General features: G+C 41.6%; 1 protein-coding gene across 2 annotated transcripts in view; it reads right to left on the minus strand.

Moving 5' to 3' along the window:
* Window positions 1–5,061: 5,061 nt before the first annotated feature.
* TMEM182 (transmembrane protein 182) overlaps window positions 5,062–12,956 on the minus strand; it is a gene marked incomplete at its 5' end in the record, with an annotated part of 33,648 nt that continues 25,753 nt past the window's right edge. For both annotated transcript variants that reach the window (XM_084621491.1, XM_084621490.1), the window contains one exon: window positions 5,062–5,970. In XM_084621491.1, coding sequence (XP_084477617.1) covers window positions 5,735–5,970 — 236 coding nt within the window. In that variant the 3' untranslated portion in view covers window positions 5,062–5,734. The remainder of the gene's footprint in view (window positions 5,971–12,956) is intronic.

A 12,956-nucleotide genomic window follows, 5' to 3' on the forward strand; every position in this document is an offset into this window, starting at 1 on the left:
CTAAGGTGCCACAAGTCCTCTTTTTCCTTTTGAGAATATTTTGTAGTCCTTTAGGTCCAGATTGTGAACCCCTTATTCTTACTGGTGAGCAATTACTCACAGGGGCTAGGATTGTAACTTTACAGTCTGTCCTGAGTAAGGAGCAGCACACAGCTGCACTGCCTCAGGAACAGACTAGGGACTGAATTATGACTCAAATGATCACGGTTCCCCCTTGCTATGGGGAAGAGTTCATTACTTCATCCTTTTAATGGAGCAGTTTACACTCCCTGTGCACCTGGCCAGCTACTCTGGTTGACAAGTGGGGAGAGGTGGGGCACAGAAGCAGGGCTTTTTCCACTCTGCCTCCTTTAAGGTTTTATGCCGCTGCCCATCAGTGCAGTATCTTTCCTGTAAAATCAATTAGAAATATCAAAGATCCTGGTGGACTTCATGGAGACTCTGGCTCCATCCCCCCCGCCCCCCTGCCCACCTACAGAGGAGAGTGCTGCATACATAGCTCTTTTTCTTCCCTACTCCTCAGCTGGGGACACAATCTGAGCAGGACCATGCAGGGGAGTAAGGGTGGGGGGCAGCTTACTGGTTCTTGCTTAGAATCATAGAACTGTATGACTGGCCGGCACCCCAAGAGGTCATGTATTCCAAACCTCCTAGACCAGTGGTCACCAACCCGTTGATCGTGATCGACTGTTCGATCCTGGGCACTCTCTCAGTCGATCGCGCTCTCCAGTGGTGTAGCAGGGCTGCCACTAAGGCAGGCTCCCTGCCTGCCACGGCCCCACACCACTCCCAGAAGTGGTCAGCACTCTCCCTCAACCCCCGGGGGAGGGGGGGCTGGCAGGGGTCTCCACGTGCTGCTTCTGCCTGTAAGCACTGCCCCCGCAGCTCCCACTGGCCAGGAATGGGGAACTGTGGCCAATGGAAGCTTTGGGGGTGGTGCCTGCAGAGAGAGGTAGTGTGCAGAGCCACGTGCCCCCCCCCCCCGCTCCTCCTCCCAGAGGCTGCAGAGATGCATTGGCCCCTTCCGGGAGTGGCGTGGGGCTGGGACAGGCAGGGAGCCTGCCTTGGCCTTGCTGTGCCACCCGATGGGAGCCGCCCGCAGTAAGTGCCACCCAGTGGCAGGCTGCACCCCAACCCCCAGCCCTGAGCCCCCTCCCAGAGCCAGCAGCCCAAATCCCCTCCTGCACCCCAACCCCTTGCCCCAGCCATGACCCCCCTCCCAGAGTCAGCACTGCATACCCCCTCCTGCACTCCCAAACCCCTTCCTGCACCCCAAACCCCAGCCCTGTCCCCCCTCCCAAAGTCAGCACCTCACACCCCCCCTGCACCCCAACACTCTGCCCCAGCCCAGAGCCCCCTCCTGGACCCAAACACCCTCCCAGAGCTTGCACCCATCACCTCCTCCTGCACCCCAACCCCCAAGCTCAGCCCAGAGCCTCCTCCCACCCTGCAAACCCCTTGGCCCCAGCCCAGAGCCTGCACCCCCCTTAAAAACCCCAACCCCTTGCCCCAGCCCGGTGAAAGTGAGTGAGGGTGGGGGAGAGTGAGTGACGGGGGGGGGTGGAGTGAGGTGGGTGGGGCTTTGGGAAGGAGCAGGGCCTCATGGAAGGGGAGGGGTAGGTCCTGGTTTGCCCTTAAATTCAAAAAGTGATCTTGGGCGTAAAAAGTTTGGAGACCACCCCTGATAGGTGTTTGACCAACCTGTTCTTAAAAACCTCCAGTGATGGAGATTCCACAACTTCCTTTGGAAGCCTGTTCTAGAACTTAACTATCTGTATAGTTAGAAAGTTTTTCCTAATATCTAACCTAAATCTCCGTAGCTGCCGATTAAGTCCATTATTTCTTCCCCTACCTTCAGTGGACATGGAGAACAACTGATCATGATACTCTTTATAACATATTTGTAGACTGTTATCTGGTCCCTGCTCAGTATTCTTTTCTCAAGCATGCCCAGCTTTTTAACTTTGCCTCACTTCCTTGCATGACTGAGTAAGGGTTGTGACAACCTATCACCTAACACCTGTAACTTGGGATCACCTATTCAAAGAGAATAAGCAGCTGTTCAAGGATGTGGAAAGCAGCACAGCTATTACTCACATGTTCTGTTATTAACAGTTTGCTAACACATCGTGGGGCTTTTTTGGAGTTTGTGACTAATAGCTGAACACCCTGCAGAGTAATAAAACCAGATTCTTTCTTTGTTTCCACAAAGGAGATAATTCCTTTGTCTCACTAATTTAAATATTAATAAATTACCAGGAACCTAATGAAGTTCATGCTCAGCCGGAACTCCAGCAACCTGCCTAGAAACTAGAATAAACTAGGGAGAATCTTTCATTGTAATCTCAGCTACAGCAGCATTTGCCATTTTGTGTCAGTCCCTTCTTCTGGACCCAATAACAGCTGCATCAAATGGCTGGCAGAGCCACTGCTCCACAGTGTCGCCTCTGCGTTGTTCTCCACAAAGTGAATGCCCCTTGCAGCCTTCTTTTCACTGGAGACCAAGATTCCTAGTAACACCTCCAGCCTCCAACATAGTCCTGTGATAAGATCTGGTAACAAAATATTTGTTATTATTTATTCGTCCCCTTTCACAATCTTTTTCCAGATAAATTAGTTGATAAACATTTTTTTTCTCACTATTTCCCACAGACTGGTCAGCTGAGAGGTCAATTAAAATACAGATACGGTTGGGAAAAATTCATTTGACGAATTTCACCAGATATTTAGATTAAGGCATTTAACCTTTTTAAAAAATCTTTTACTGTGCTCTAATCACAAAAATACTGGTGTCTCCACCAGCGTTTCCAGATAAACATTAAATCTGAAGAATACCACAGACCAAGACTCTCTAGCTAGCTTGCCCTTCCTGGAGTCCTTAAAAGGATGTTGCTCTGTAATTAAATTTATTGAAAACCAAAGTACCAAAGGCTTTTAGGCACAGCCCTGAGAAAAAGGCAGTGTTCTTAGCTTGACGCGTCAGGAAACAGCACCTCTGAGCACCATTCCCTCCCTTTTTCCCCCACTTTACTGCTGGTCTACAACAGCAGCATATCATAACATTCTGCTCAGTGGCTCAGACCCTCCGACTGCTGTATTGGGAGTGTGTGCAAACAAAGCCCCTCTCAACCCAACTAGCCCAAGTAGCGTGCATGACAGGTGTAAGGTGGGGTCTTACTCTCTCTTTAGTCCTTGTATGGGCTTGTAGTGACAGTCTGGCCCCAATGTTTTTTTATGGAAATTGGAGAGACTACTCAACCGGCAGTAGAACCAAACAACCAAATCAGATCCTCAGGTAGTGTAAATCAGCAGAGTTTCACTGTCCTTAATAGAGCTACCCTGTTTTACACCAGATGAGGATCTGGCCCATGATGTCTCAACAAAATATCTGACTACTGTAATTTGAATAAATGAGAAAAATGGGTTTCAACCAAAAAAAGCCACCGTTCTTCCCCTTGCCACCTGAGTTCTGCCATAAGAGCAGAAAAGATGATGGAAATTGAAGTAATTGCTACATCACAATGGTAAAATAATTCCAAAGTGTGAATCTGAGTGAAAATGTCCTGAAACTCAGCCATTTAGTACACGCACAAAGGTGCTAGAAAGTGAGGGTAACCAGCTAAATGGAATATTCAAGCCTTTACTAAAAATTATCATGCTGCTGAGACATGAGCAACATAATCCATTCAAAGAAAGGCAAGATTCCAAAGTTCAGTAAAAAGGCAGCACTGAATTTTCAAGTGAAAGGTATGGGAATGACATATTGTACATCTCTCCTTTATCCTCCTATTTAGATTATGTCACAGTCTGGCCCAGAGTGCACCATTAAGGAAAGCTGAATTGCATGTAGGTAGCTAGCCAATTTAGCTACATAATAGAAAGAGTTCTGAAAATGCTCATAGGCTGAATTAAGGGCTCCACAGGAGCCTTTGGCTCATTCCTTGAAGAATCTATTAGTTGCTCTTGCATACATTGGAAGGTTTACAGGAAGGAGCCCCGCTCTGAGGCTTCTCAGCACTCCACAACTTCTAAGGGTTGCAGAGAAGTGTGTCACCCCTGCGGATCTCCTAAGAGGTTGTGGAGAAGGATTCCTTCCTGGGGAGCATTGGACAGGGCTTGCCAATGTTTTCTAGTCAAATAGCTCTTGATCATCAAATTGACTCGCACAATTGCCATTGAATATCTAAGGTTATAGAGAAAAAAAGAGGACATACTGTATTATTTGAGAAACAGCATATGATCATGTAATTCAGGACAGGATCATAATACATCGGCAGGGGGTGGGAGGGAAGAGTTAATTTGGATTGCTGCTGGATTGGAAGCAACAGACAATCTATCCCACCACATCTTCTAAGAGGTCACTGCTTTCCTGCCAGTTAGAGATGCCATTAGTACTCATAACAGCTGTGGAATGAAGCACTGGGTACTAGAAGAAACCAGCATACAATCTTTATGTTTCTCCATCAACTCAAGACTACTTTGCAGTGAGTTACAAAGTGCAGACTCTACCCATGCTCTCAGATGAATTGAATTTCAACCAGAACTAGTCCCAAGCGAAAGAAATTTCCCTAATATTAGAACTCTACCCCCTCCACTTTAGGAATACAAGCACCTACACTCATGCATGCAGGCACAAATACACACAGCCAGCTATCCCCAGTTACATAATGTAGGTCCAAATTCTGCTTCCCTCCTCACTGGAGTAGTCTCATTGCTTTCATTGGGGCTCTTTGCAGGAAAGCAGGATTTGGTCTATCATGTTGTAGATTTCATATACAAATATTTAGACACTTGAGGGCTGCAGAAGACATACATGTTCATGCACTTTATATTGTGTTCATAATAAACATTTTTAATTAAAAATCTCATTATACAGCAATTTTTCACTATTTAAAGTATGTAAATCATGGATAATGTTTGAAAAAGCCAATCATCAAACATACCTACAAAATGTCCTGGTAAAAACTTGATTTAAAAAATGTACACCATATGTGTTATTATATAATTTTGGCATACCTTTAGTTAGTAGTTTAACTATATTATTTTGGCTTACAGAACCATGCCACAAATGAACACAGATTTCAGAATATAGAAGAATATGGCTTTCAAATGTTTACATAGCAGTAAAACATATCATGTTGACAGTTAAGCTATTACATGTAGATACTAGCCCCAAATCACTATTCACTGGAATCATCTTCTCTACTGCCCAGTTCACGTGGATACTGCATGAACAACTGTACTCTATTTTTAAGTGCAGAAGTGTTTGTTCATAGTAAAGCAAAGGAAAGTTTTGGAAAGGGGGAGAGGAGGTGGATTAAATTACTCTGTTGAACACTTGTTTTCCTCTGTCTTTACCATTCTCCACAAGGACTTTTTTGACAGTGGCACGAAGTAAATGGCTAAGACAAATGTAGAAAATCCTGATTTGACCCATTTTTATGTTGTTGGTGATTTTTTGCCCTCCCTGTGCAGGGAGATCTAATGCTGCAACTAATGTTATGTGGAGAACCATTCCATGTAGTACCTAAAGAACTTAAAGAAATTGGATAGGAATGAAAGTTATTTTTTTCCCTATACTGAGTTTTATGTCCCATAGGAACGTCTCAATTAAACAAGTAACGTAAGCAATTCTAGAAGTGCCTCTACAAACGCTATATAGTAGTAGCGGCAATAATGTACATAATTTGTGTTCCAGTTTAAAAGTTTTATCACAATCCCAGTATACCCATTATTAGATGTGTGATAAGTCAGAGTGCAGGTGAATAGTACGCCCTACTAATAGGAAGAGCATTCCTGCAATCAAAGCAAAAAATATTCCTATAGGAGCCAGTATGAAAGACCAGCCATAGTGCACATAAGCAACAAAGTCTGGGCAATCAATTTTTTTCATATTCATGTAGTTTTCCAGATCAGCCATTGCCTGGACCCAGATGACATACATCACGACCACCAGTGAAAACAAGATGCCTGAAAAAGAAACATGAGAGTTTTACTGTTAATGGATATGAAATAAATAATTATTATATTTACCGATTATGGTATCACCTTGGAACCAGTCAATGATCGAGTCCTGTTTGCTAAGTACTGTTAGCTATCTTCACATATTTGTTGCTTACTGCTGTTCTGTGCCCCTTTTTTGTTTCTGAATTGCACCAGAGGGGCACAGGGAAGCATCAGCCCAAAGGGAGCCAATTGCAAGAGTGCTGCTGATTCTGGTATGCAGTTCAAAGCCACAATGAAGCAAAACAGCAACATGTTTATGTCTTGGATTTGGCTGGGTATCCACTGTATTGTACTTGAACCTGTGAGGGCTCTAGAGATAACTCTCTGCTCCCCAAGTTCAGGGATTGCTTCTGTGTCTTGATCTTGTGCAGGATGTCAAGAGGGTGGGAGGGAGACTCCTGCATTCCCTTCACCTCTTTTATATGTCCACGCCAAGGCACTTCACAATGGTACCTCATGTCAATGGCATCATTTAGAATGTATTCAGTTCAGAGATTCCACTCAATCATTTTATGGGCAAATCCTGTGGCATCACACTGGAAAAGTCCCCAAAATTTCCCTCTGGAATAAGACTGCAATATGAAAAAAATTAAAATTTTAATAATAAAAATGAAGTCGTATGTTAATATTTACATCAGATTTACAATAGCTTCCTGAAAGGAATTCACCATAATACAAATGGCCTTTTCCTCCTGTCACCATTCTGGAGATTCCTTGGATTGCTTACAAATGGAAAAATAGGAACACACGTCCTGTAAACTTTATTAATCATTTTTCCACTACTTTATGTACCAGAACCAGGTAGATGGAGCCAAATGCACCACCAGTGCTGGCTGAGGTATTGGTTACATCCCCACTACTACATTTTATTCCATGGAATATTAGTATTTCAAAAATATGACCTTGCAGCATGGATGCCAGACTGGAGTTGGGGATCATCTGTTAAGGTAAGGACCTGATCCTGAATTTTTTGCACACTCCAAGACTCCCATTTATGACAACGGGAATTCTGGGTATACTGAGATTACAGGATCAAGCCCTCAGTTTGCTGCCTTCCATTTGTTCAAATGTTAAAATGTTAGAGGGATGTTCTACTTATTAAGTCTCCATTCCATTATGCTAATATGAAGATTCCACTGTTCAGTAATATTAAAAAATACTCATTCATGGGCACTTTGCAACAAAATATGACAATCAATAGATTGCACAGAAAAGAGCAGGGGAGTGGGAGTCAAAGGCTTCTTCTGTGTTTATTCCAAACTCTGCCAAAGTAACATAAGCTAAAATATACTGAGATGTTGTGTGTCCAATTTGAGTCACCTTGGTACTAATTTTCACAGCTCCCTTTGATTTCAATTGGTGTGGCATATTCTGGCACTTCTGAAAAATCAGACCAAGGATGGGCACACAAAATCTTTTGTAAAATTTTAACCTGAACTTCTCCGTGCATCATCTGTAAAATGGGGATAATATTTACCTACTTCAGAGGTTTATTGAGAGACTTACTGTTGGTGTGACCCTTTGAAAAGACAAGTGCTATGTGTTATTAAATAAATAAAGGGGTTTCCAGCCAGACATTCATTTTTGGAATGTGGTAGCACATTTGTGAAAACTGGAGGCCAATTATTTTCTACTAGGAGCTTGGTTTTCCAGGTCTCCTAGTATGAAGTCAATTGCTGTCAAGTAGTTAAATATAAAAGGCCTAAAACCAGCTGAATTGTATTCATGAATCATTAGTCAACCCAAATTCAGAGAGTTAAGTGCACTGACATGGTGCTTTATTGTCAAAACACAATACATTTATACTGCCTCATGAACATCTGACAGGAGATAGCTCACAACTGTTTAAAGTTTATGAAAACTAGACTTTGAAGACTACCAAAAAAGAGCTAAAGTGGTTAACCTGAGGCATAATCAAACCATGACTTAAATTCCCAAAGGATCTGCAATTTTAATGAGATTGAAGGCAAGCAGAACTGCTATATAAAGAGTGAGGCAGGTCTCTATACACACTGCCCATCTATGAAATACACATTCCGGATTACTTATTTTCCAAATGCTTGATTTCATGACAAAGTCAAAAACCCCAACTCTACAAGGTATAAATTAAATTTTTAAAATCTTTTAAGCAAAATGTTGCATAAAGTCAACCTTGATTACATGAAAAAAGAAAAGGAGTACTTGTGGCACCTCAGAGACTAACCAATTTATTTGAGCATAAGCTTTCGTGAGCTTTCGTGCAGTTTCCACAGTATGCATCCGATGAAGTGAGCTGTAGCTCACGAAAGCTTATGCTCAAATAAATTGGTTAGTCTCTAAGGTGCCACAAGTACTCCTTTTCTTTTTGCAGATACAGACTAACACGGCTGTTACTCTGAAACCTTGATTACATGTAGTACTGATGTTGTATTAGACATACAACTGGTATTAGTGAAATAATCTGAGATAGAGGATACCTTAGCGCAAAACATGCACAAGAAGAAATCAAACTGCAGATTCTCCGAATAAATGTGAAATTGAGCAAGAGAATCTTGTGACAGAACACCTATCAACAACAGCTACTGTAGAGGACTAGCACAAAATTGGAACCGAACAGAATTATAGAGGACACAGTCTAGTATTTTTCTGTGTAACGGGAGAAAAGTCTCAGGGCCAAATACATTAATGGAGTACAGCAAAGATGGCACTAGCCCAAGACAGTACCCAAATATTGAAAGATGCCTTAATAATAATGTGACAAAATCCATACACAGATTAAATTATCTCTCGGCAGATGGTCAACTGTGACTGTCCTTGGGGTACCCAGGACTGGAGTCACCTTGTTACCTCCTGCCTTTAGTGAGAGGTGGCCTTGCCCGTAGCAGGTGGATTGTTAGCTCCCTAACACCACCAGACTGTCTGCCATTCAAGCACTAGTCTCTGAGCTATGCCAGCTCTGTCTTTGCCTTGCAGGTTAACAATAGGTGCGCCCCACATCCCTTTGAAGCATTCCCCTGTGATATCCAGCCCCTGACACTGGCTTCTCACAGAAATCCCAGATCCTCTGCCCCCATAGTAGCACTTCACCCTCGTCTACTAGTTTTACCTTGAATCACTGTGCCTGTATAACACACAGCACTTGTAATAAAACAAGAGAAGGTTTATTTAAGAAGGAATAGAGATTCCACTAGAAACAAATGAGTGGTAGAAATAAGTGGTTATGATACAAAACAAAATCATAAAATGCAAACTACATAAAATGCCTACACTTATTAACAGTCACCTTTCCTATGTAAAAAGAAAAGGAGTATTTGTGGCACCTTAGAGACATGCCACTAGTCCGCCTTTTCTTTTTGCGGATACAGACTAACATGGCTGCTACTCTGAAACCTTTCCTATGTAGTAAAGTAGGTGTTCCCCTCACCATTCAGTCTATCGGAGAGCCGACTGGTTTTATAGGAACCAGGATGCAAACTTTCATGAAAACACCCCTGCTCCATAATGTCTCCTCCGTTAATGGATACAGAGTGCCCCTCCCCACTGTGTGTTATACTGAAATAGTCTTTTGTCTTTATTCACAGGCAGGGTGATCCCCTGTCTATTGTAATATTTTTTTTTTTACCTCCAAGTGGTTTTGATTATTTGCAGTTGTCTCTGATGGTTTTCCATTGATAGTCCTGGGGTGGGGCAAGGCTAGACCACTGAACTTTGCATTACATCACCAGCTAACCAGGCAGAGGTGACAACTCCCTCCTGCACCACGACATTATCCCCTGGTGACTGACTTTTACTTGAAGTCCACAAAGCATACTTTCACTATAGTTACATTATTCCTTAAGTACTATCGATACACACATCTCACAATGATTATGAGTTTCGATAAGTTATAAGCTTTCTGTGGATACCTTATGTTATCCCTTCTGGATAAATAACCTGGAAGAGATGTGTTCGGTGCAGTGAGTTTGTTAAGTCTGAAACAAGAGTTGTTTGCAAAGAACAGGGGACCTTTACCAAGGGGCCTACACATCATATCAACATCATACCTACATATCATTTTAATTCCCTCAAAAGAGGGTGCAAGTACGACCTCAGTGGCACATGAGCCTTGTGCTGGCCCTCTCCACAGGGATGTGTTTCACCCAGAGTAAGTAAAAAGGTGAAGTGGTGACATAGGTGCTTTTATTGTAACAACAGCTAAAAATAACTAGTCCTTATAGACCTCTAGCACTTTCAATCTCCAGTGCACTGTGCAGCTATGTACTAGATAACATGATTAGAGCTTCTGGTATTAAAAATGACTGATTCCTGAAATGTGATATCTTACTATCAGCACCGTGGAATGTGATCCCTTACTATCAACACCCTTCATACTCACAGCAATAGTGAACAACCCTTATAAATTGTTAAGTAAGGGCCCAACTTTGAATAGCTGCAGAGAGGGGAGCAAAAACTGCAAAAGCAGTGAAGCAACATAGACTAAGACAGATATCATCATGTGATTTCAGAGCAGGGCATTGAGACTTATGTGTGCCAAATTGTAATGCAGGGAAACCTGCTTAAGAAAATGTAACCTAAGCAGAGAGAAAAATACTTATGGAAAAGGTAGAAGGAAATGAAAGGGACCACATATAAACCACATTTGTTAACTGAGGCACTAAGACCATTTTTATTATTTCTAAGTGCCCCCAGCAGGTAATAAGGACTAATAAGTTTTCTACCTTTTAGTTTATTGCTGAATTAAAGTCAGAACTTAAATTCTTGTGCATTCCATCACAGAAAAGAACACATAAAATGGGTTGGGAAGCAGAATTTAGTAAGAGGCAAAACCCCACTTTTTTGCTCATTTCATCCTGTATTCTGAAATATTACAGAAAAACACCCTATTAATAGCAATGTCAGGATCTGAGGAGCAAATCATCAGCATAGTGTTTGCTTTATTGCTAAATCATCTGCTTGGAAACTTCTGATGTTAGGGTTGGCGGCTTCCTTTTAGTAAACCATCCCTATAGGAATCCACACGTGTGTGCTAAACTTTAAGCACATGTTTAAATTTCATTGTCTTTAATGGGACTTTCCTCCTGTTACTCATACTTAACAGATAGTGATATTGATTCAAAGAGAAGCTGTTTGCTTAAGGGTTTTAAACAGGCACCTATTACCATTGTATGTAAGTACTTCATTTTATATACAGGGACTATAATAATTTTTAAAGGAAGTTTCTCTATAAGATAATAAGAAAAACATAACTTGTTTTGGTGTTTGAAGCTTTGAGACAGCAAGCTAAATCAGCATAATGCTGTATATTCCCTGATATGTACAAGCTTTGGGCCTCATTTTGAAGCTAATTCACTAGTGTAAATCACAAGAAATAACAAAGTCAATGTAAACCTTATATGAGTGAAATCAGAATTATGTGCGTCATTTGTAATGAGTATTTATTTAGATAAAGTTTACATCACTTGTGGAAGGTTGCAAAAAATAATTTCCTGTTAAATAATTTGCTGTGGCTGCTCCATCTTATTTTTATAGACACAAATTTTCACCACTAGCTCATCTCTCTCCTTCTAAATATTAGCCATGCCAATAAAAATCTAGTAAGCATCCATTCAAAGTGTAATTCGAATCTCAGTTCATTACAAAGCAGAATGTAGCAAAATGAATATCTTTATTGGGGAAATCTTATGCTGACCATCTGTCATGAACTCTCTTGGCCAAGCTTCCAGCCAAAATGACTGAGATTAAAAAAAAAACCCTCACAATTTCATGAAACAGATATTTTTAGCAACATTTCAGACTGTGGTATATTTCTACATTTTTCAGCTTGTAGACCTTTTGCAAAGGGTGTGGGTGTCCATTTGCCCTTGCAAAGCATAGAACAAAACAGCAGTTGGGTGAATCAGGAATGATGGGTGAAATTATTTCGAGAACATGAAATATGTCTGAGAGAGATTAGGATAAATAAATACTTTCCCCCCCTTTTCTTTCCATTTTGCATTTATTTTTTTTAAGAACACACATGTTTGATACACAGCACTGTGCAGTGTGATAAGACATGGACTTCTCTGAGGTCACTCTTTTCTGTCGTTAGCATTTGTTCTTTTGAATTTCTTTCAAACAAATACTTTTGCATATTGCAGAAGAAAAAGAATACCGAACCTTTAGAAATGTCTATGAATTCAAGAGGCAGTTTCTTGGCCTTTAATACTCATTCTTCCCTCGAAGAAATGCCTTTCACTTGTCAAAGGAAAATGTCTGTTTATAGCACAAATCTTTCACTACATAGACATGAAGACAACAGGTGCTGGACAGAATGATGTGAGCCTTTTGCTTGTGCCTAGGAGATTAGAACCCCTCTAATTTGAAGGCAACTTTTTATAATCCCATTTTTTTTTATTTTAATTTTTTTTTGTCCTCAGGTTTACTTCAGGCTTCTCTCACACTCTAACCGCTGTCATTATCACTCCTGGGACCTTTATAGGAGATAGTGACAGACAAATTCTGCTCTTAGATATGCGCACCAGATCTCACGTAGAATAATAATGGGGTTGGCATGTACATCGGAGGGCAGATTTTGGCCATAATTGAGCAGCTAAAAAGAAGACGATTCCCTTCACATATTCTGTCTCTATCCGCAAAAAAGTGAAATAATCCTCAATACATTTCTGATCTCAAGTGCCCACAAGGGCCTGATCCTGCAACGTGCTGTGCATCTCACGGGGACCAGTGAGTCCCATCAAGAAAGCTATAAATTCATCCCAGGAGGTGCACAATACCTTGCAGGATTACGCCCATGGTAATTATAGGCTGTACTGCTGTCAGTGAGTATGTTATGGAATGCACCCATTCCCCTTCTGTAATATATTCACACAGGAGGCAGCCATAATGCTACTTACTGCTTGCACTATGAAAGCCACTGTTGTTGCATGCACTGTAATGCTGAAGGAGGAGCTCTGGCTGCAAGGTCAGCATTC

This window comes from Lepidochelys olivacea (genome assembly GCF_965140295.1).
Source record: "Lepidochelys olivacea isolate rLepOli2 genome assembly, chromosome: 1".
NCBI classification, from domain to species: domain Eukaryota; kingdom Metazoa; phylum Chordata; order Testudines; family Cheloniidae; genus Lepidochelys; species Lepidochelys olivacea.